This window comes from Scatophagus argus, chromosome 9 (assembly GCF_020382885.2).
Source record: "Scatophagus argus isolate fScaArg1 chromosome 9, fScaArg1.pri, whole genome shotgun sequence".
NCBI lineage: Eukaryota > Metazoa > Chordata > Actinopteri > Scatophagidae > Scatophagus > Scatophagus argus.
The window spans coordinates 20,241,986-20,267,407 of NC_058501.1; the positions used below are offsets into that span (position 1 = coordinate 20,241,986).

The 25,422-nt window shown below is 41.1% G+C and overlaps 1 protein-coding gene across 4 annotated transcripts in view; it reads right to left on the reverse strand.

The window, feature by feature from the left end:
- The window catches only part of LOC124064191 (mannosyl-oligosaccharide 1,2-alpha-mannosidase IC), a 165,297-nt gene that overhangs the window by 78,597 nt on the left and 61,278 nt on the right, over positions 1 to 25,422 (reverse strand). For all 4 annotated transcript variants that reach the window (XM_046398421.1, XM_046398420.1, XM_046398418.1 and 1 more), the window contains one exon: positions 12,964 to 13,060. In XM_046398421.1, the coding sequence (XP_046254377.1) occupies positions 12,964 to 13,060 (97 nt within the window). The remainder of the gene's footprint in view (positions 1 to 12,963; positions 13,061 to 25,422) is intronic.

Genomic DNA, 25,422 nt, shown 5'->3' on the forward strand with positions numbered 1-25,422 from the left:
GGAAAAGATATGAACTAGTTTTACTTTTTCAAATCAATCTGTAGACAGCCCATTTAGAGACCACTTGTCTCTGTATTAAAAGGTGCTGCTGCTTGCTTGCCGGCAATTTCACACTCAATTGCAGCAGGAATGCAAACTTCCTAGCAACATTTCCTGGAGGAATATGAGTTGGACAGCCTGAAACACATGTCCATATTACTCAATATCAATTCCTATTTCACTGCTTCACCTGTTTCTATGTTTATTGCAGTGTCACTCTCTTCTGTTTCCGATTTGCCAGAGGCTATACGCCCCCCTAACAGCCCCTCACCACCTCTGAAGTGTGGCCCGGACCGTCGGGTTGGGTGTGAAAGTTGCACACAGCAAAAAAGGGAATTCAGTTCATATGATTTTACTTATTCACTGTGTTGTGACGCCCCTCCTTCCCTCTACTCACCACTATGAGTGGAGTCTGGTCTCACAACCAGGGGACCAAATACCACTTTTTTTGCCAAGTCCCACACATAAGATACACTCGTATAACTCGAGTTCAGATCCCATGTTAAAAGAAAAACACATCATCTTTTCCTAAAGCTAACCTTGAAGTTTTAGTGCACACTTGACCAAATTGTCTTTTCACATGAAGCACGTGTTAAGGCTTTGGACATCGGTCACAGGCTCCAAAGGGAACCTTGTGTGCCTGGATGAGACACACAAGGGTGTGACAAAGCTTTGGTATGTGACAAGATGCTATGAGAATGTGTTGCTGAGTCGAGAGTCACCACAGAGAACCTGAGTCCCACCTTGCAGTGATTTGCCACGCAGTGATGAAACAGAAGAGAAGCATTTTCCATAGACACAGAGTGTGTAGGATCCATAACGTGAGAGAGTGAAGGTGAAAATTTGTGAGCATACGTGCATGAGCTTAAGAGACGCTACAGGCTGCAGAGGTCAACCGGTGCTACTGTGAAGTCTTTGCTACGCTCCCAGAGTCGGCTCCAACGCTTCAAAGTACAATGCTCACTGCAGGAACAAAAAGATTTGTGTTCTGTGGGTTGCCAATGTGTGAAGGAGCGAGACAACAGCAACTGAGCGCTGCAGAAAATGAAACGTAAACACAACCGTCTGTTTTCATGGCGCACACAAGGCAACATCAGAGGAGCTACTGGTGAATGATGAATGAGCATGAGACAAAAAAATAAATGTTCCATTACGCCTGCCAGACAGGGGTCTGAGGTGAATTTAAACTGGGGATTGTCATTAAGAAGACTGAAAATCTGAAGCCGTACTGGACTGTTTCAAAGACGATGGATGAAAAGATGGCTGGATGCCTTAGCACTCGGAAGAGGAGTGACTGTGACACTCTTCAGCTGGTGTTTGCCAAGTAGTGAAATACTCAGGCTGAGACTCGAGACCGCAATGAGGAAAATCTAAAAAAAAGTCCTGTATATTAACACTTCCTAAAATAAATGAATGAAGCGAAATCTGTTCCCTTATACTGCCACCAGCTTAAGGGCTTGGCAGGAAATGCTTGTGATTACAACTGCCAAACACAGATTAGTACACACCAAACGGTATGTCTCAGGTCGCAGAGACGTCAGCATCAGAGTGACTCCGCCAATACGTCACTGCACTGATCAGTGATGACACATTACGTAAACACAAAGTTTAATACCAAACACCAGGAGGGAACAAGAGTATTTATCTGAACACAGCAAGTTTGACCCTCGCCCTTGCATCGGTCAGCCAGTGACTGAATCGTTACAGTAAAACAAAGTACAATCTCTTATAATCCTCCTGCTTCGTCATACATTTTGCAACCAGTTTTTCATCATCTTGGCTATAATCCCGGCGCAGAGGCTTGATGATGCACTCGGAGGAGAACTTGTTCTAATCCGAGCAGAAATTTGGTGGTGATGATATCGAAAGATGGCTTCACTTTCATGTAATGTCATCCCTTTCTGCTGTAAATTTATTTTCTTCACCGGGTCATGAGTATTAAGAAGCGAATCAAATCAATGCCAAAGATACATAAAAACCTTCTATGTATCAAAAGACACAATCAGGAAGAGACACACTGAATAAAATGTAAAGTGGTCCAGGTCTTGCACTCCTTGACTCGTTATCTAAACCAAATCCTGCTCTGAGTCTTTTTATCACCTGGTTTAGCATTCCACAATTTATCCTTATCAAATCCCTCATAATCTCAACAAGACTATGCTTTTACGACGCTGTCGCAAGCTAACCCTGCTAGCTCTTGTTATAAACGAAGCACTGAGCCCAGTTCGGGTGTGCTGTGATCTCCAGACAGGCAGGCAGGCGGGCAGGCAGGTTTCACTACCAGCAGATGCAGAGCTGTGCAGCCAGAACCATCATTACATGCAACGGGACAAAACCTGCTCTGACAGCAGGTTTGCCCCCAGAGTGCATTATCAGAGGCTCGCTGTCAAGTTCCTCATCTGCTCACAGCTTAAGTGCTCCAGCAGGCAACCACAGTTTGGGTGGCATATTTGCCTCCTTCTTCTGATCTCTAAGTTTCACTGAGTTAATTCTGTCAGCTTAACAATCTAATCATAAGTAAAAGAGGGATATGATGTTCTGTTCATTTTTGTTGATGTTCTCAATCCAGCTATATACTGACATATGCCCCATGACGTTCACTACATTTCCAGCTTATATGTACGTTTCCAGCACTACTTTACTTTGGCAAACTCAAGAAGAGAAAGGAAGTTCTTCTTGAAACCAAACTAAATGTATAAAATTTATTGTTGCCAATCTTGTTGACTGCTGATAGCATATCTGGACATAAGTGAGAAAGACAGCACAACCTCCTTTCTATAACGCAGGATGGATACTATAGTGAGTGCGTGCTGACACAGCATGTGCTGAGTAAACATGAACAAACAGTAACATCTAGCAGGAATGGAAAAAACAGGATTTTTCCTCCACAATGTTGAACGCTCAGTCAATTTTTTGTCCATACATTAAAATATTCTCCAGTCAGTGTTGCACCGTGGATGTTGTCAGCAAGTCTCCTGCTGTAGCAACAGCTGTCGGCCAGCTAATGGAAACATACCCATGCAGAGGGCTGAAGCCAGGAAGCAGTTTCCATGGGTATGTCCCATTCCGATTTCATCCTACCAAATAACTGAAAACTATGTACAATAACTGCAGCATAATGATTTTTTTCATTTCCTAACACATTAAATTCAGTTGCAATTTCTGAAGTCTGGGATTCACTACAACAAGATGCTGTTGGGTGACTATGACTAAGATTATTTTTTAAAAAAAAAGATATAGTTATCATTTTTTATTATACATAAGTAAAGAAATCTATCTCCAGTAACCCAGTATCAGTCAAGCTCTCTCTATAGTATTGACACCACAGTATGCATAAGTCACTCCCCCTCCCCCACTGCTGCTGTATATTACCACGATGATAAAAAATGTTTCAGGCCTCACAATCATGATGATATGTGATGTTTCCAGCCAGCAGTTTCAGTTCAAGACCTTATTGGTTTGAGAACAAATAGCCAATATTGAGCGGAGGGTTGGGACGTGCTCTCCAGAGGAGGGGAGGGACCAGATCCTGATTTGTCACCTGGCACTGGTTGCTATGGAGACAGCTGATTTCTTCTGCACCATGATGGAGCCCATGGGATACAGAAATGGATGGGGTAGAAACGGAAAGTGGGTGGCCAGTGACAACCCTTCACTCTGTGTGTGACGGTAATGTGACAGGTGGCGATAGGCACCATTTACGTAGCCCGTCGTTTAACACTAATGACAAGGGAGGCTGCCACTCCCTCTCCTGTCCTCTCTAACCTTCACTGTGCCCCCCCTTCAGGACCAGGCACAAGGCCTGCTGGGAGGTAATTGCAAACTATGCAAAAAAAAAAAAACCTGTCTGCTCTGCCTATCATGTGGGCAGAGGAGATGGCAGGCCATTGTTAGTCGAAGTGGTTGCCAGTTGAATGCTCCTAATGAAAATGCTCCTTTATTAATAAGACAGAAGAGGAGGAGTTTGCTAATGAAAAGAGGTGCTCCAAGATCCATATAGAAATATGCATAATATGTGCATGTTTGATTCCCTTTTGAGTTTCTGAACAGCAGTGCTCTTTGCCAATGTGCAATCTCAGCAGAAATCTTCAGAGGCGCTGTCCCTGCTTTGTTTGCTGTATAAGATTATAATTATAATGATGTATGACAGCGGATATCGGTGACAATTCCTCAACACTTTGAGGGGCTCCAAGGACCCCAAGGACCCCCAACTGCGCTATAAAACATTTATTTCACCTTTCAATTGCACCTCCAGCCAGAGATGACTAAATAATAAATACCTGAGGCCTTATCGTTTGGGACATCGATCTAAGCTAAATCAAGTTCTCCTCCCGCCTCCTCGGTTCTCCATCATGTAAAGCACCTGGCAGTGCTTTACATCATCAGAAGAGCCCGTGGGATTTTCTAATAAACGCCCCTGGTTTTAAATGGTCCCCAGACACGCCACAGTGAAGGATTTAGCTTGTGTACTAGAAGTAGCTAATTTTGCATTCCAGGAAAACTCTCTGGTCACAAAACCGAACCGGTGACCTTGTGCTCTTTAATTGCACCTCGTGGGATGAGAAGGGAAAGGGAAAAATGAGGGCAGGGCAGGAGGGGGGGATGGAACAAAATTGAAAAAGAAAAGAGTTATATAATCCAAAGATAAAGGCAGAAAAAATGAGAAAACCATTTTTCCATGCTTAGAAAGATGTCTTTACTCTTTCATTTGTTGTCGAGGGGCAGAGAGCTGGGGAGCAATTGTGAATACAGCATGTGGCCAATCCCCTTAACAGCCATAGGACATCTATTGTTGATGAAAAATCTCTGGAGTAAGGGAGGGGCAGCTGTGACACCAAATGCTCTCACTTTTTTTTTTTTTTTTTTTGAGTTCAATCACAAGCCTTGTCCCAGCATCTGTTGGACTGTGGTTTTGGCTTGGCATTTAATGTGCCGTGTGCTTCAGTTAGTGACCCACATATGCAGGCACGGGGGTAATGACGTCGTTCAGAGGCACGAACATCTCTTTAATCCTCCATTTAGGCTCTGGGACTTGCTGGCTTCTCATTTCATAGCGAGAGGAAAGAGTGATACAGAGTATGAGAGCTCTAATAAGACTGAATTAGTTAGTCTTGTGAAAAGAAGGAAGAGAGGGAAAAGCTAAAGAGTGCATAATGAATGTGAGATGCCTGAGAGCTCTCACTATACTATCTGACACTGATCTCATACATACATACATATCTGAAATAGCAAATTTTTTACGTTTTTTTTTTCTCACTTTCCTACAAAGCATGTGATATGTGACCAAAACTGATAATATATATACATATACCTTGTGCTGAGTATCACACATAGTGAAACAGGCTGAAATGAGAAAACTAAGAAGTACAGAAACCAAAAGCCGGCACTGATGGTCTCGAGCTTGTGTTGTTGTTTACCAAACACCAAAGCCCAACAATAAACAGGTGACAAGTTTTGGTTCTGCTGCAGTGAGCGACTAAACCAAAACTTGCTGTTGAGTGTAATTTGCCAAAAAGAGACAAAACACACAATGACTGATATGTTTTTTTTTTTTATAGATATTGCAATAACATTGTTACTGTGAATTTGTTTGGCCACGGGAATCATGTATTGTGCTATTTCAGTCTCTGTTCTGTTCAATCTTCTGGCTGTAGCTAAGAATGATTTCAATACTCTCATTTGATTCTTGTAAATCAGGTTAAAAACAGGTTACTAAACCTATTTTTGAGGAAACGTTTCCATAATTACGTTGTCAAGAACATGTTGTGAAATGGAATTGTTAATTGTCAAATCACTCTGAAATTTATTTCTCATGTCACAGAATTTCAGTGATTGCAAAATCCAGAAATGGACATCGGCCATCATTTCACCTTGAGTGTGGTTGAACAACAAAGAATGGGTCTGATCTTGGGTTTTGTGACTGTTTGTGACGAACTTTAACGCCCCTGCCCCCCTTCCTTACAAGAAGCTCACACGATAGGCAAATTAATCTCCCTCCCACATCTGTGTTTGGCCAAAATGGGCTGGAAAATTCAACAAAGGTTTCAAGAACACTTGATGGGTAGGCTGAGTTGACACGAGGGACCCATTCTCGAGCTTTTTTTCCCAGACTGGTAACAAAGGGAACAGAAGAATAACGTATCCCAGAGACTGTCGAGAGCTACAGACCCTCCGCATTCACAGCAGAGTCCTGCTGAATAGCCTTTCTTTCCAGGTCAGTCTCTGCTTGAAGGACTATGGTGATTAAAGACCATAAAATAAACAATCTGACTTACCTGATTTACTTCTAATTGTAGTGGTGAATGATAAAATACATATATTGTGCATAGACATGCTGTAAACACTCTAGATTCTTGTGAGAGCAGAGTGGTGCAGTGGAAGCGTGCTGCACCCACAACTTAGAGGTCAATGGACTGAAACCATCCTCTGCTAGGTGTTTTGTTTTCATTCATGCTTAGAGTGACTCACAGATTCAGTGATTATTTCTTGTGAATTTCCCCAGTTTGGAACTACTAAAGGCCTTTCTTGTATTGTTTAGCTGAAGAAAAGTATTATTATGGGCAAGAGCCAACATACGATTCGGAACAAAGCAAAGAAAATAAGGATTGTTTAACTGGCTTTGTTTATCTACATTTGGTGAGCCTTAATGGGTTTAACGATCTGGATCAACATCTTCTTTGGCATACCCTAAGTGTGTAGTATTTCCACAAAACATACATTACCTCTTATGGGTAATGTCACATTTGTGTTTAACATCATTTAAATTCAAGGCTGACGGCTTCATTGGGCCGTGCTCTGAGGCAAGCTGGAAATAAAGAACCATCACTACTGATACTTTTAGTTAATGCTCTCCACTATAAAACTAGGGCATGAGAGCTCTGGGAGCCAAACATTGAAAAATAATTTACTGCACTGAAGGCTTTGGCTTGCGAGACTCACACAGTTAGCAAGTGTCCCAAAATGACTTTTCATCACTTTCCCACACTCTTTTAAATCTATTCATATCTACACATGGGAGTTAAGTCTCTCCAAATAGCCTGAAGTCTTAAAAAGCTCCTAACATCTTCACCTTTTCCTTTGCTCCCAGCGATTTGAGCTTTCCTCTGAGCGGTGCCTTTCTGCACCCTGTTTTACCTCCCTGTCTATCCACTGTCTCCATATGATATGATTCATACTGGCAAAAGCTCACCTCTCTTTATCTTGCTGACAGAAACCTTTTTAGGATATTAATGAAAGAAGAGCAAACAAAAAAAGAGAAGAAGAATCAAATAAAGCAGGCAGATGACAGGTTGAAACCAAAACAGAAACCGCACAGTAGTGTTACCATTTTGGGTGCTTGTGCAGGAAGTCCTGCAGCAATCAGGCGTAATGAGAGAAGCTATTAAAGAATCACAAAAATCATATTCCACTTCCATAGTTTCACTCATCATTTCTTCCTCAAAGGACTACCCACACCATGGACAGTAACTATAACAACAACTGTGAGTACTTAAAGATCATTCTGACTTATCCGCAAAGTCCACATCACAAGCACTTACAAGAAAGTTTATCCTGAAATTTCAAGCCCCAGGTTCACCCATAATGTCACAGTCATTCAATAAAACCATTTCAAATTTAATACCAGTAAGCACCACCTGCTCAGAGATTTACTGTTGCTGAAAGTCAATAGCAGCCTGCAAAACATCCTGCAGATCATCCAGTTGACCTTCTTCAGTGATTTATGTCAGTCACAATGGAAACTGCTGATACTATCAGCACCAAATGTTGAAGCTAATCCTCGCAGTTATTTACACACAGCAAATAATGAATACTGAACTGTGCAAACAGAAAATGAACACAGTGATGGAATTTATTAAAGGACAAAAAAAACAAACAAAACCCTGCATGAGCCCAGCCGCTCGTTCCACCTTCTATCAGCATTCTGTGGACAGCCAGAAACACACAATGTTGTGTATTCTTGAAAAGAAGATTAACTTTTCATAACATTAATAAGTAAAACGGAGCGTCGGTGAGCACTAAAATATTACTTCCCAAAATAACAGCAACATTTTTCACATCCTGCAGTTCTTCTGCTCAGGTACTGAGAATAAATACTGGCTTGTGGTTAGCCACAGTTGTTCATCTACAGCATTGTGTGAATGTACTTCTGTCATATTTTAACAAAACGAATCAGTATTTCACAAGCTGGAGACAAAATAAATGCTAGAATCTGACCATGATCCCATAACACAATATTTGACTTGATTACTCTGGCATGAAGAAATCTTATGAAATCAAAAGGGGAACAGGAAAGATGGTGCAGCTACTGGATGATATCTGATATATATTTAAGTCTAATTTTATTATTATTATAATTATTTAAGCTTTTAGTGTAATATTTTAGCACCAAATCTAAAAATATGTTAATCTAATCCTTACTAGACAAAGTAACTTTTTCCACCAATTTCTATTCCTCACTGCGTGGGAACTCAGTGAAGGAGGCAGAATTGCTGAAAGTAGTGTAAATAGCCCAGCTTTCTCTTTCTAATTGCTGTGAGCAAAAAACTTTTAATAAGCTCCAAAAGACATACTGTATTTTAATTGACCAAAGGGAAATGAGAAGAAAGGTCTATCAGAAGCAACTTCGGTTAGGAGCAAAGAATAAAAGAGAGCCGCTTTCAGCCTTGAGGGTCATGACAAAGGAGAAAAGAACGGGATTACAGTAAAAATAGAAGGGAATGGGGGGGGCTGACAAAGAGACTCACAGGAAGATTATGGCAAAATGAAAGCGTGGCAGAGAAGTGGAAGCAAGGCGTGAGGTGCGGCACACAAAGCGTCTCTCCGCCTTTCTGTGGTTTGTGTTGAGCGTCTTTGAGTGCAGAGCAGAAGGGATGTTGTGGAGACAAGCAGCATATTGACAAGCTTCTGATACGAACGCTAACTATAGATCCAATCTCACCACATCTCTGTTTACTCTGGGGATTAAATTAAAGAACACGGCGTTCAATTTCATACCTGGCTTCCCGCTCCACAATTCACAATATGACATTTACTCGCTAGCATGATGCCCTTTCTCGCTTCCTCTCCCTTTGACTCCCTCTTTCTGGCAACCAATAGATGCTCATAGTCAGAGACGATGCAGCAAACAAGGATGGTTAAGAGCAGAAAAAGATTCCAGATTTACACAGAATGGAAATATATGTTCTCATGAGATTAGCCATACAGCCACTCCCCTTCCCCCACACTTAGACACTAAACTATTGCTCTACTGCCAGAGACAAATAGCTTATTCTGCCCCAGCTTTCATTGTTTGCATTATCGGTTGGATCTGCATTAAGGTACACTGCTTAGTGGATAGCTGCGCTGCACAGAAAAAAAAAGGCAATTAGCTGCCAGAAGTTGAGGACTGCACTATCCATTATGAGAAACCTTTGGCCCAAACGGAAGAATTATTGGAAAAGTGTGGCTTCAATGTTGGGGGAAAAAAATGCCACACTTTATATTACAAATTGATTTGTAACTCACACTCATATACACACACAAGAGTTAGAAAGCCTCCATATGTGGACCAAGCAGCACCCGAGCAAGACTTACAGCTCAGGCTAAGCAACATTTATTTACACTAAATCAAATACTATCCTCCAGTGTCAAAGGTTTGCTAATACAGATGATCCAGTGAGAACCAACACACCAGTTTGTGTCACATTTCTGCAGCTTTTGCCTTATATTCTTATTTATTTATTGATCGATTTTAACTTTTTGGGACATGTGGTTGAGTCACTTTTGCTCTCTACTCAATATAAAATGATGTGTGTGTGTGTGCCTTATTTTAACTTATAACACAACCCACCTATACTGTAACTGCGGCACATGTGAATGAGTAGCTGGTAGAGAAAGAGAGCTGCAGAGGCGGAGATATTTTCCTCAGGAGCCTTTGCAAATAAATTGCAGGTTTCTTTGAAGCAGTAGTATCTCTGTGGCATCTGTGGTTGCTCAGTTTGTTTGTGATTTCTCTTGTAATTTTCAAATGCTGGCGGAGAATGTTGACATTGAATGAAACATAACGTCGCCTCATCATGTACAATACAGCCGTGTAATGCTGCAGTGATAATGTCAATGGGTGAGATGATGAGCACCAATGGGATGCTGAAGCTTTGCTTGTGCTGGATCTGTAAGTAATACAGCCATTGTTTGCTAATGTGCTTATAATATAAATTTAACAAGCTGATACCAAAGCTCACTGCTGTGAGTTTGTCAGGAGTCTACTCTTCGCCCTGCAGCAGTCAAATATTTCTCATTGCAGCTTTAATACAAACAAATCACAGCAACTGACTCCATCATCGTCTTCATCAGTCTTCAAGTTTTAGTACTGACAACAGCACAGTCCATTAGGTTTCATTGTCCTTTGCCGTTATGATTTACATCACAAGTGGCGTAAGTAAATGCCTTGATAACTCATCTTGAGGGAAGCCAAACACATCTATCAAAAGGCCATTCAACACAGTAAGTTTGCTGCAACAAAATATCAGCTAATTAAACTGAAAAAAATCAATTCATTCAACAAAATTTATTACAATAAATACCAGTGAGTGGGGAAATCAATATAACTTTCTTGTATTTATTCAGCTATTTCTTAATCTTTCAGTGGCTGGTGCAGGCAATGCATTTCGTTTGTTAGTGAAGGGTAATTAAATGTCAATAAAAACGTACTAATGCTAGAATTAAGATGTTTTGTTGATTATGCTGGGATGAATTTGCCAACAAAGATGAAGTGCATTGTGGGAAAGAAAAACTGAATTCACCACAAAGTTATGCGATCCAGTTTACGTGGAGCCAATGCCACCTTGTGCTACTGGTCACATGTGTGTTTTTCTTCTCCCTGTGGGCAGAACTCCTGGACTTCATCACATCCACTTTAAGATCACACCATCACTCCCCTTATTACTTAAACTCAAGCATCTTGATAACCTCACAAAATTTTACTCTACAAGTTTTTTTTTTATCATCTTACTCTTTGTTCATCTACGTGACTATCAGGGTTGAGAGAACAATACATCCATCCATCCATCCATTTTCTATACCGCTTATCCGTCAGGGTTGCGGGGGAGCTGGAGCCTATCCCAGCTGACTACGGGCGAGAGGCGGGGTTCATCCTGGACTGGTCGCCAGTCAATCGCAGGGCCAACACACAAAGACAAACAACCACACACTCTCACACTCACACCTAGGGGCAATTTAGAGTAGCCAATTAACCTAATGTGCATGTTTTTGGGATTGTGGGAGGAAGCCGGAGAACCCGGAGAAAACCCACGCAGGCACAGGGAGAACATGCAAACTCCACACAGAAGGGCCCAGACCGGGATTCGAACCTCTTGCTATGAGGCGACAGCGCTAACCACTGCACCACCGTGCCGCCCTGAGAACAATACATTCACTTAAAAATGCTTTTAGTAACCTTTTTCCACAAAAAATGCACTTCTGCATTCTTGCTGAACACAGGTTACTTAATGAAGTGCGGCAGACTTGTAAAAGGCCAATTCAAACTTCAGGCAAAACCAAAGTTTGGATACTTTTTTTTTTGGTGGATTTCATCAGAAAATAATTCTGGATTGGTTGCTTTGAAATCCATCACATGGTTTAAGGACGATACTTCAAAAGGATTCCTCTTAACTATGAACTTGGTAACCTTGGAGGAATGACAGCAGCAAAGAGATCATGAACTGTATCTTCAAGAGAGCTTGCATCATATCGTTAATAATCCCAAACCCCTACAGATGTGATGGAGGAAGACAGCACACGTCCAAGTCTTATTAAGCGCTGAGCCACCTTTTATTAAAGGCTTCTTTATGGGATTTCCCTCTGGCTCAGCAGTGTGAACTGCCCGATATGCTCCAGTGAGTAGGGCCTGAGGACCTCTCTGGATGTGGCTTCAATTAGAGCCTGTTGGTGACTGTGATGCCCCTGGCAGGTTGTGAGGTTTCCTGTGATGAGTGAAAGGTTAGGAAGATGCGGTGACAAAAGCTCACTCAGATGCAAACAGGTTGCCTTTCTACTGACATCTGAAAAGAGACCAAGAATTTTTTCCTCTCATTTGCCATCTTACTTTCCCATCACGTCTCCCTTCTTGCGACGTAGCACTCTCTTTGCTTTAGGCTTTCTGCCGCGACAGCGTGTGACCCACCTTCACTCTGCCATCCATGCATCAAAGGCTCGCCAATGTTATTCACACTCACATGTTTGTGTGTGCAAGTTAATTTCTTTGATTCATTTAATAATGAAGCACTGACGCAGGGCTTTGAAAAGAACACAGAGCGGACAGACCGATGCATTTTCAGCAGAGTAGCGATGTCCATCGTTGTGCAATAAACCAAACATGCCAAATGTGGCAAATCGGGCTCCAAAGTAAAGCACAGCACAAAAAACAATGCACAAATAATTAATCATTTTGAGAAAATAAAAAGTGAACTGCCCAACCACCTTAATAACTACCACAATGCTTCCCTATTGGTCTTCTTCAGAGTTGATGGTCAGTTTGTGGTTAAAATGGGCAGCCTGCAATGCTTTCTTTTACTCACTTGGCTAAATTCATTTTCACGTGATGTCCGTTCATACGCATTACCAGTGTTTCATGATGCAGAATATAACTAATGCACTCAAGAATACTTTTCATTTATTTTTCTTTCACACATAAGTTACAGGAAAACTAGAATCCTAACTCTAGTTATTTTACATTTTTAAAATGATTTTTATTTTTAAATCTCAAAGGCTGATAGTGTGCACGTTAAAAACGACATTATTTACCTGAAACAATTTTCTTTATCACCCAGTTATTTCTAGTTTTTCTAGGCTGAAAAATCTTTGCAGAAAAAAGGTCAACATGTATTGAAAAAAATGCTTGATGACCTTTCTGGTCCTTTGAGCCTCGAGCAAAACGCAGACACTCACCAAACATGTTGCCGATATGCCCGTTTCTCGTCAAGGGTCGCAGCTCATTCTTGCCCCAAGCGTAGCGCTTGTAGTTGTCCCAGGCAAACTTCATCATCTGCAACATAAACAGAGGGCAGACATCCCAGTCAGTGGACTGACAGCAAGGCAACACCTCCGAACACAGATGTAATTAAATTGGTATTGCTCAAGGCAAAGGGAATGATAGCTTATTGATCAGACTGGATTAAGGACAAGCATGCAATTAACACACACACACACAAATAAACAATAAGATTGACATTTTCCCTGCAGCCACTCCACCTAAATTAAAGATTGAATGATGCCAGGAGATAAAAAGCAAGTTTAAGAGATAAGAATGCATCTCGGGGGTGTCAGTATTTATGAAATTAAAGCTCTAAATTCCTCCCAAACTGCAGATGAAAAAAGTGTCCTGGGTGCGATGTGTTAAGTAGAAGGAGGCTGTCTTTGAGGCAGCAAAACAGAGAGCAACACACGGAAGGCATGAAGAAAAGAAATCTTAGCTCCCAAGATGAGTGATGAATTTCTGACTGCAGCGAAACATAGCAACAGTTAGCTAAAGCTAAAAGCCAAAATATAGTAATCACATAAATTCATGCATATCCAAAAGGAAAACCAGTCAACAAGCTCACAATGATGATGATGGACTGCTAACAGTGCACAAGTCCCAAAAAACACTTCTACAGGTTCTGGACTGAGAAATAAACTGAAGAAAAAAGTCAGACATACTATACTGACAACTCCCTGCAAATGTAATTCAATCTAACAGAGCAACAATACCATCAGTCAGACATCTTTGTCATGCACGCCGTACATATATGAACAATGCTAACAGGCAGCTCGAGTAGCTCAAGCTCAAATCAAAGGATCACCAAAGTCATCAGGATTTAACCTCAAGGGATCATGAAATTTGTTGACAATACATCAACTGATTATCGAGATATCTCAATCGAGTGTCATCCTTTCGAGCACCCACACAGATTTTGAAAAAGTCGTAATATCTCCAAAAATTATGTTCTTGCTGTGGAAATTGGCTTAGATGAAGACACACTTCTTGCTTCCTCTAATTTGCTTTGATGTTTCTCGAAGACAATAGAGCAGCAGTCACATAAGCCATGTTTCTTAATGGTCCTGCTGCTATCTGCTACGAGATATCTTTTAAGAGAAATGAGAGAATGTTTTCTTCCCGTCAAAGGAATGCCATGATGCATGCACAAGAGAAAAATGCATACAGCCTTTGAAATAAATTGAGAATCAATTCCAGCTACACGTATACAAACATACAAGACTCAAGTGCTTTCAACAGTGACATGTTCATGGAATTCAATTTCCCTCAGCTTGATAAAACAAACATGAAGAAAGTGGGTGCCATCCAGGCAACCTGTCAAAAGATGGACAGGTCATGTAGGATCCCCCCCCCCCCCCCCCTCAGTCTTTGGATTTTGAGAGTAACATGATGTCATCTGTATTATCAATACTGCATGAAAGATCAGCTCACAAAAGCCTGTGAGAAATAGACAACATGAATCCGATTGCCTCTGACAAGGCCTCCAGCAGAAAATCCTCTCACCCCAAAAAGCTCATTATAGGCTCCTCAAAGAAAATGGGGCTCCAGCCATTTTTCAGACTAAAACAGTCGCTGTAAAATACGTATTAAATTTCCTTCAGGCTCAGGAAAACAGCGATTACAGGTCATGGAGCTGGGATTTGATTTCAGTTCAATCAGGTGCCGTTAAGCTATTTTGAATCTACTGTACTGTGTTTCATTTGTGATTTGGCATTTGTGCTGTACCACACATTAAAGCAGCACATAATGAAAAGCATTCATAAATCCAAAGAAACAACACAATCTGCATCATCCTTGTTGTTTTCTTTTGTTGCTCTTCTTTATCCCGAATCTTGCATCATATGCGAGAGGGCAGCATTTTAAACAGTTCCTCTTGCATTTATAAAAACAAATACCAGTAATGTATGCAGCAGGAGTCTCACAGAATGTGAAGAACAAGCACCCAATATGATTAAAGGAACAGCACCAATGAATCTTATGGGGCAAATATTTCCACAAAGGTAATCATTTTCTTCAGAAAGTGTTGAAAGAACAAAAAATAGTGCCAGTCTGATTGCGTCCCAGCAGGATGTTCTGCCCCGCAGAATGAAAACCAGCAAATGTCTCAAGCTTTATTTGAAACTTACTCCATCTTATATAACGACAAGCTGTCTCGCTCCTTCTGTAGCTTTAAAGGGAAAACGAACAAAAGTAATGTGCACAAAACGTGGGATCTGGTAAACGTTAGAACTCTGTCTCCTTCTCTGATTCTTTTGAGGGATGTTGCAGACTGCATGTCATACTGTCTTTGCAGAAATTATCAAAAGACATGATGGAACCTGCGAGGGAAGCAGGACTTTATGACCAGCAACAAATAAATGCTGGGGAGAGTGGAAAACAAGCAGATGGTATGCTTAGACTGCATGACTGTAGGCACAGAAAATGTAAAATGGAAGCATTAATCAGTGATGACATTCCCATGAAAGACGCTCAAAGACTGAATTTAATGCGGGTGGTGCTGCAGTTAACTTTCACTAGAGATTAATTTATCCTTTTTATGGTTCAATGTCTAAAATGCCAATCATTATTTTCCAGAGGCTAAGATGACACAGAAAACATCTTAGAACTGCTTGTTTTGTCCTACTAACAATCTAAAACCCAAAAACATTCAGCCTCTAATTATGTAAAACAAAAAAGCAGAAAATAATCATCATTATGATTGACACTTTGACATGCTTTATAAATGAGATATTTTTTTATTTTTATGAGCTTATGATTTAATTCTGCAGGGTTTGCCCATTAAAATTTTTCCTACTCCTTTTTCAAACCATACAAAACACAACTAAATCCATGCCATTCAGTCACACTGGTCAAAGTATTAATGTGTCAGTGGAACAATATGGCCAAATTACACATCAGTCATTTTAAACAATTAAAGAAGGATATGAAGACTATCAGAAATTAAAGACTCTTAAACTACTTTTTCCTTTTTTGTTTTTAAAAAGAAATTAGAATTGTTTTTTAAGACTCTTAATACACAAGGAAAAGCTTTGTTTCCATGCCACAATGTGAGCACAATCAAAATCACACTCCACAGAATATCTGGCTCAGCTTCCTGCTGCAACACGCCGAAGCCGTTCCATTCAGCTGGAGGGAAGCAGATATCTGGCACTGAGTTTTCACATCCCTGCTGTTGTGCTGTGCGGAGGGTCAAAGTGTGGGAGGACCAGGGTCAAACAGCCGTAGGACTGCTGGAGTAACAACCCATCATCACAGCACAGAACACACACAGCACTAATCAATAACTGCAGCCACAGCTAAGCAGGCCACCCCTCAAAAGCTGCTTTGCAAGAGGATGAACGATTCATTTTCAGGGGCACAAAAAGCAAACACAGACGTGATTTCACAGGACGCTGACCGTTCTTTGGTTAAACTAATTGGCTGGTTGTTGGGCACAAGAGGATCAATAAGTGAACACAGAGCTAGTGATCAGAACGAATCAGGGATTGACCAGAGAAACAACATGCCAATACCAAGAGACAAGACGGCAGGTCAGAAGTTCTACACTCCTGATCGTGTGCTCAAGGATGGCTGCCCGACATCAACCAATCATCATCAGCATCATCAACATCATCATCATCATCATCTTCATCCGTGAGGAAAAGCTTTAATATCCCAGTTTTCATTATATCCAAGACAACTACAGGAAGGAAACCCTTTAACTACTACAACATTCATTTAATTTTACCTAAGAAAAAAAAATCCCAATTATTCTAAAATGAGTTCAAGATCACGTTAACGCTTTTGAAATTCCTTAAAATTATAAATAAAGAGCATTTATATGAGCATGTGTCCACTTTCAGAAAAAGAGGTGTTCATTTGGCCACGTGGAAGTCAACTGTGTTTCAAGAGCAGGTCGTGAACACTTGAGATGAAATGACACCACAAGAGCGTACAAAGCCAGAAAAGTCCAACACGGACTGCAAACTGGTGTGCAGGGTTTCCACTGCATCATTCAGAGTCGGGCTCTCTGCACAGAAAACTAGACGACTAGAGTTGTGTAACACATGTGCATCAGACTGTGCAAACCGTACAATCACTGTAGGCTTATGAATTAGTCTTTATGAATGAATAATGAAACCTTGATTATATAATTTGACCCTCTTTTGTTTGACTGAATGCGTGGATTTGCATTCACATGAAGGACAAAGTGTTTCTCTTTGACAGATTTATGTTTTTAGCCCTCAAGACTACAGTCAGCCTTTCTTTGTTTGTCTAAGCCTGTTGAATCTACATTTGTGACCTCCGTGATAATCTTTCCGCACCGTCTCTCTAATGAAAATTCATGTAATAATGAGAAAGGGAAATGGGATTTCAAAGGACTGTTAGCAAGAGGTTGAGGATCTTTAAGTCACAGCTGGTCACTTTTTGGTTGAGCTGAGTTCGTATCACTTTCATAAATTTGGATGTAGCCAGCAGCACAGTCACAATGGGTCACTAACTTTTGATGATGTTTTATCTGCAAAAATGCGACAAGGTCCATGTTTTAATAATTTCAAGGGACGATGCAGAGGCAAAGAACCATCTGGCACACAGCAGAGATGAGCTGAACTAAAAAAAAAGAGATAACGAGCAAAATCAAAAGGTACAGTTAAGGGGAAGAGAAGGTTTTGTGAGATGTCAGTGTTGATGCTGTGCATCTAACGGGCTATCTGCACCACTTTCTGGTCTTGAAAACCATGAAACCATTCTCTGGGCTCTCAGGATTGGCATTTTAGAATGACAGTGTCTGATGTTAAGTCAAAAACACTTACAATGAACGGGAGTTGCGGTGAGTTTCTTCAGCAACAACTGAATAGCGCTGGTGAAAAGTGCAGATAAATGGCTTCCCTGCTACTTTCCACACAATCTTTTACAGAAAAAAAGTAGAAAAAAAACCCCCCTTTCAATTTAATGAAGTTCAGCTTTGTGCAGCTGTGGTAGGTTGCCTTGAGAATTCACATCCACTGTGGTTATAGCTAATTAGCTAACAGTGTGGGCTGAGCCGGGCTGCACCACCAGTGAAGATCACTACACTGTTTCGCTGTGAACACGACAGTGGCAGCTGGGCTCAGTGGCCCCCACGTGGCCCAGGAGTGGTAGATATACAGAGTGTATTAATGTGTGGGCTGAACAATTTGTAGCTTATTCTGGACAACTAATTAGAGCAGATCTTCTGCTTAAGGCACAGCAACAGTCCTCATCCCCCTCCCCTGATATCACCACATTCTGTAGCTGCGTGGCTTTCTTCACAAAAAGCCTGCCGAGGGAACTCACAGCTCACTGCCTTTCTGATTTAATGATAGAAAATGTTGCACGCAAAAAGACAAGTATCAGATATGTGTGAGACATACTTCACACGGTGTGTTTTAAGACATAATACTAAATTATGAAATACAAGAAAAGCCTAATTAAAAGCTGAGAAGTTGTGAGCGTTTGACCCTCTGTGTGTGCTGATAGGAAAGAAGGGGGAAAATAATTAAACTCACATATTATGATCATAATGTAATTGTTCATCATTAGTACCGCTGCTGCAGATGCTTCAGCATGTTCTTATACTTGTACATGTTCATTGGAAAATACAACAAGAAGAAAACTGAGCAAACTGGGGAAGTGCAAGTACTCACAGTCTCCCTTGAAGACAGGGAGAGATGTGGTTTTGTTTTTCAACAGTAAAACTAGTATTTTTTTTGCAAGAGAAAAAGAAAAATGTTTCATGAGATAAGAAAATAAAAAAAACACTTCAAGAAATTTTTCAGAGCCCTTGTTTTCTGGTGTGTTACAGCCCTACAAAAATGCCTTGGTGCAGTGTTATACAACTAGGAAATATACTTCTCAGGTTAGGGGTAGGAGTCCCACTAGGGCCATCAATGTTGAGAATGTACACACCGTCTGACACTGGATAAGAGCATCCATCAAACAGCTCACAGTACGAGACCTGAAGCAACCCTGTGTGCACAAGTTTGCAAGTGCACCTAAGCTGGTCCAGCTTTAACAACTCAGCACTCCGACTTCACCTGATCCAACCTGATATGCAGCTCCTATGTGTAAGCATGCTGTTAGTGGTGAAGACAAGATAAAAATAAAACCTAAACGATCAGTCTCAGTTTTCAAGAAGAAAAAAGAAAAAAACATCCTGATGAGGGGAGGGAATCAAAGAAACAAGAGGATAGCAAAATGTGACATTGAGGTTTGTTACTGTCTCAACAAACTCAACTACCGTATGGCAAAGCAGCTGTTTAATTATGAACTTAATGACGCTAGAGTCCAAAAACTGACAGCAGTCACATCAAAAGCTGATAATGGGGTTAAATGAAAGTCTCTCCTATCAATCAGTCATCTTTTTGAATATTTTACAAAATCTGGTCTTAAGCTGCTCTCAAACTGAGACATGAACTGTGATTTTTCTTGATGGGGACAATGTCTTGGCCTGCGGAATAATGTTTATGGTGACTCCATTCTTCATTGTTTTTGCTACACTACACAGACAAAAGTATTGGGACAGGGCTGTTTTTCAGCGGTTGTGCGTAGATCTAGTGAAGGGAAGGGAAATCTCAATGTTTCAGCACAGCAAGATATTTTGGACAATGCTATGCCTCCAACTTTGTGGCAACAGTTTGGGGAAGAAATATTTCTATTCCAGCATGACTGTGACAAAGCAAAGCTCCATAAAGACATGGTTGGATGAGTTTTAATGTGGAGGAACTTGACTGGCCCACACAGAGTCCTGACCTCAACCCCATCCAGCACCTTTGGGATAAACTGGAACGGAGATTGTGAGCCAGGCCTTCTGGTCCAACATCAGTGTCTGACCTCCCAAACGCTCTACTGCGTGAATGGGCGAAGATTCCCACACTCCAAAATCTTGTGGAAAACTTTCTCAGAAGAGTGGAAGCTGTTATAGCTGCAAAGCTGTCTATTTAGAGTGCGATGTCCCCGTTGGTATAATGCTCAGGTGTCCCGACATTTTTGTCTATATAATGTACGAACATGCTAATTGTGCTCTTGTATTTAATTTTGCGAAATGTCTGCTCACTGCAGAATGCCGTCTCTCCTCTCAAAGCATGGATGAAACTGTGTGCTGACCGTAGTGTCGCTGTCTTAGCGAAAACAACTTCATTTCATACCACATGACCAAGAGTCTTATGAATATACATAAAACATGCCTCAATGAGCTCTCAACACTTTCCCACCCCTCCCATTTTGTAATGCAGTTGTTATGCTTGGTTCCACGAGCGAGGCATTCCTTTAATCTGAGGCGGCTTTGGGTGGATCACAGATAATAAATCACCACAGCACCCTGGCATGGCAGCCACAGGATGCCGCTGCGTTAACGAGGTGCTGTGTCATCACCTGAAACCGCGAGGACCTTTGGCAGAGAAGATACAGAATCAGCTTTCCTTCACCGTTTCCCCCTGAACTTCCCACCTTTACTTGCACATATTCCCCACTCACACTTCCTCCAGCTCTCAGTGTTAGACCTGTTCTGGAGCGCAGCCATTTCCTGCCTATTAAAACCACACTTATGGTGAGCCGTGACAGAGTCTTGTAGGTCTTTCTAAAGGCCAGTGAGGTCTGATCCTGAGTCAGCACCACACTGTAGACAATTACAAGCAAGTCCCACTACAACAACTAAAGCCGGACAACCGGGAGGCGCTGAGGTGCACATCACTGCATGGGATTAATGAAATGTGTGGAATCAATCCCAAAATCAGCTGACCATGAAAACAAGTTGTTTTCCATAATGTATCTAAAACAACAGACGTGCTATGTAAACCTTTGCATTGTTATTGCACTAATCCTGCTTGAAAAACAAGTTTGGGTTATTAAGTAGATAAACTTTCTGTTGTTGTAGTTCTCATCTTCACTACACTATCATCTTCTTTCACACACTTCTATGCTTTCTTATCTTTGATGTTTAATACTAGCATCTTTTAAAAAGAAAATTAACCATAAGGTAAAATACAAATTTATTTCTTTTTACCTGACAAACAGTTGCCAATACCTTTTTTTAAGCCCTAAATAGAGTTTATTTCTTTCATTTTTGCATACAGCTGAAGCAACCTTCACCAGTAAGTGAGGGCAACCTGTAAGGAGCCTGAGAGGCAAAACCCAGGGCAAGAGGAAGATTTCAAAGCACCTGCTGCTGCTCATTATGTTAATAACTGAAGGCCATTCAGATGAATGTATCAACACTTCTATCAACTTCTCTATTCTTAACTGTGACAGCTGACAAGGAGAGGAAAACACTCAGGAGGACTTGAAAATAAACATGAAAAGATAAAAGTGCAGGAAGGCAAAAGAAGTATCCTGAAAAATGAGAGGGACATGTCCACATTACACCCGAGGTTGAACATATTTTTTTATTACTGAGTTCTTTGCCAAGAACAAAAGGTTTGAAGGACTTTTCACAACTCGTGCTCTTGTGTAAAGCTACAATATATGCAAAGTAACTGTACACCAAAATCGCAACACATATCTGATTAGAATATGTCTGCCTGGTACTTGCAATTAACAATAACTGAGTCAGGGCGCCTTGGTGTACTCAAAAATGCAGCTGCAAGACACAATTTAAGCAAATCACTGTTAGGACTGATGCAGACACCTGGATTCCAGCTGTAAAGCATCAGGCTTGTTTTTGGAGATACTTCAAATTAGCTGTCACGGTGAATGTGACACTCTGATGTATTATCTTCAAGCCAAATTTAGTTGAGTGTTTAGTCTCCATAATGTAAATTTACTCTGGTGTCGTACACGTATGTATTTGTCTGTATCCCTCTCGCTTCCTTTCTACCTCTGGCAGGTGTCCTCATTGCTCCCTCCAAAACACATCATTAGGAGAGATATGTGGCCTGTGCCAGTTGGTCTCTTGAGTCTCTCCCACTGATGGGTTGAGTGTTCCAAAGCACCATGAAAGATTCATGCCAAGAGAGAGAATCGCCACAAGGAGCCTATTAAAATGTCTGGACTTGGGTCTTGAATTGTTGGGGAGGTAGACCTGAAGTATTAATGTGCCTAAATGGCCCCAGTGGAGCCAGATGATGATGAGTAATGAAGAGAAAGAGAGATATGACAATAGAGTTGTGAACAGACCTAACTGTGGCTTTAAAACTGTATTAAAGGAAATTAGTATGAGTCTGCACCAAAAACCTGCAGCTCAGTCGACTGGGTGATCACAATGAACACAAAGAATAATCACCTGGACGTTTGGTCCACTAACTAACGATTCCAATAACGTTTATGTGTTCAAGAAGGTTGGCGAAAGGAAACAATAACAGCATCATTTTGTGCAATTCTACAGAAAGAAATATATATAAAAAAAAATCAAAATATGAAGCCACAGAAGGATTTAGGAGGCAGACAATAAAGCCTGACTGTTCTGCAGTGTTCACCTCAACTTCAGTTTTAAATCACAGCAGTCTCAAGACTACAATTTACTACAGCCTTTTGACAGCAGCCATGTGGGAAATTGGACAGTGGAACTGCTCAAACTGGAAGAAGGTAGATCAGAATTTCTGACATGCCAGAATTCCACTTGGTCATCAACAAACCCACTGAATGATCATTCAGGCATTTAACTGCGCAACGCAACCCCCTTCAAACTGCAAAACAACAACAAACAGCAGAGTCTAAAATTAGTCGGTGGGGGCAACCAATTTGAGTCAAAATTTGGACTATTAAGTGTCTGCCTGGCTTGGAGGAGAGAATTATCAGCAACATGGTTCATAGCAGAGGAAACTGCCTGATCATGATGGACCAGACTAGTCGAAAACAACACATAGCATCTGTGTGTAGCATCTAAATCCAGAGGGCTCCCTGAGTCTATTTCAATTTAGGAAAATACAGCCCCAACAGAATCCCAAAGAACAACTGTTTCAAATGTTTTCAGGATGTGAGGTAAAGTAGATGTAAATGTCCGCATACTGAACTTCAACAGCAGTCACTGTTTAGAGTGACAACTTGACTAAAACACCACATTAGCACTAAGCGAGCTGCTCCTTCTTCCTTTCAAGCATTCAGTGCAATACGTTCCAAAGCAATGTTTGTCTGCACAAGAGCTCTCCGGTCAGTTTTCCCTCCTTTTCAGTTTCCTTGGATCACTGAGTGGGCACAATCGATAGACCTCAACAGCAAAGTTGATGGAATACGAAGGAGCTGAGAGCTGAGTGGCATCTAAAAACTTGGTGAGTAAGAGGAACTTTCACAAGAAATATCTCAGACCCAATTCTGCAGAAAACCTCCAACCTGCTGCCTCTCACTCATCCTGCTGAAAGCCGCTTCCTCCCCCCCAAAAAAAAGGATGATGAGGAAAATGAGGGGCGAGTGAAAGTAAACACAAACTATTACAGAGCTCTTACAGCAGTATTAGGACGGGTAAGGCAGAAGATAGTGGAGCACAGGAAAAGGGTAGTGAAAAAAAAAGGACAAACGGAGGAGTGGGAAGGAATTTGTCAATCTGAAACTGCCAATTTGAGTGGGATACCTGGGGACAGGGTTTCATTCTGGGGGCCACACAGTGTTTTGTGATCAACATGACGGTAAGCCATCCACAATGCCACCTCCCCTCTTGTATAAACCTTTAAAATATGGCACAGACTTTAGGTGTAGATGCTTACACTGAGTAAGAGTTTCACCGGTTATTTTAAGGAGGAAGGCGTACAAGTAGATCAGGTCTACCTCAAATGCACCAGGGACAGAAAAAGGGAACACCATTAATAGATTTATCCAGATGAGGAGAGATAGATAAAAGTCCATTTCTGATGACGTGAGACTGATGATCACCTGTGTGGTGTTGTTTTAAGTTCATTTCATCTGGAATCTGCCCCTAATAGGAAAAAAATAAGACCAACAACATCAAATAATAACTGTGTGTTTTGACATTTTACTCAGCAGACTGTTAGTGTTGAGGTCAAAGCTATCTCAGTGAGCAACCACAAACCAAAAGACACAGAATATACTCAAAATAATTGCCAGTGGAGAGTGTCAGGCATTACTGTTTGTCTTTCTGTGGTGACTTGACCACCCTGTCATTCTGCAAGTTTGCAGCGCGAGTACATTAAGTGAGAGAAAACTCTTCAGAAAGCTGACTGGTTCACTGGTGCTGCTGAGAGAGAGCAACACAATCAGACCAGTCCTAACTTCAAACTCCAAACCTTTATTGTCAGTATATTTTTACATACACTGAAATTCTTCTTCTTCTGCATTTAACCCATCACTGATTGAACACACACATGCAACACGCAGTGATACACACAGGTGCAGTGGGCTGCCATTTCAGGCGCCCGGGGAGCAAACTTAAGTGCCTTGCTCAAGGGCACATCAGCCAGCTTATGGGAGGGGGGTTAATCACTACACTCCATGTTTTCCTGCCAGTCCGGAGGGGGGGGTTGCCCTGGTTTATATGGGAATCTATGAGTGTGTCAAACAGCTATCGCCTGAGAAACACTCTCAAACTGGGCAGTACAATAACTGAGCAGCAGACTTTCCTGGTTAGACGATTTCCAGGCAATAAATCACACAACATTTATCTCAGCAAATTCAATCTATCCTTTGTTTAATTTTCGGACAAATAAACTAATTTCAAGGCCTCATTTAGTGCAGCTGTGTTTTCACTAATTTCCGAAATTTCCGACTAAGTGAGTCATCTAGAAATGGGGAGATTAATTGATAATGAAAATAATCATTAACTGCTGCCTAAAACCATTCCAGATGCAATAAAGAAACTTGATTAAATACACGTATTATGTTATCCTTATAACTAGGACTTTGTCCTCGATTTTGTATTTAACACCTGAATCACCTTTGCTTTTTTATGATGAACATACAGGAACTTTTCCTCCTTTTTCTTTCTTATTTTCTTCTTGACACAGACCCAAAAAACAAAAATTCTTCTTCCAGATTTTCACAGTAAAGTTTGCACTGCACTCATATCTTCAGTTGCTACAACTCACGGTACAAGAGGGAGAAGTGGCACCTTGGAAGCAGAAAAGCATGAAGAGGAAGTCATAAGAGCAATAAGTCTGTGTGTGTCGCTAACAAACTGAAATAACACATTAACTAATGGCTTATCCCATTGGCACAGCCTCAGACCATGTTTGAAACGCTACTGATCCCTTCCTACACAAGCTGGAAGCTTTGAACCACCTTCCTCTTCCTGTATGATTCTTCAAACACAGAAGCGAGCCTTTGAACTCAAAGATGATCAGCCTCGCCGCTGCTTTCATCTTAAATTTGTGACTTCTCCAGAAATAATTTGGATAGCAAATGTTGTTAGTGGCAAATTGGATGTGCATGTTTTCCCCTTTAAAAATAGCAATATACAGAAAAAAGAAATGAAAGCCATTCATTTATTA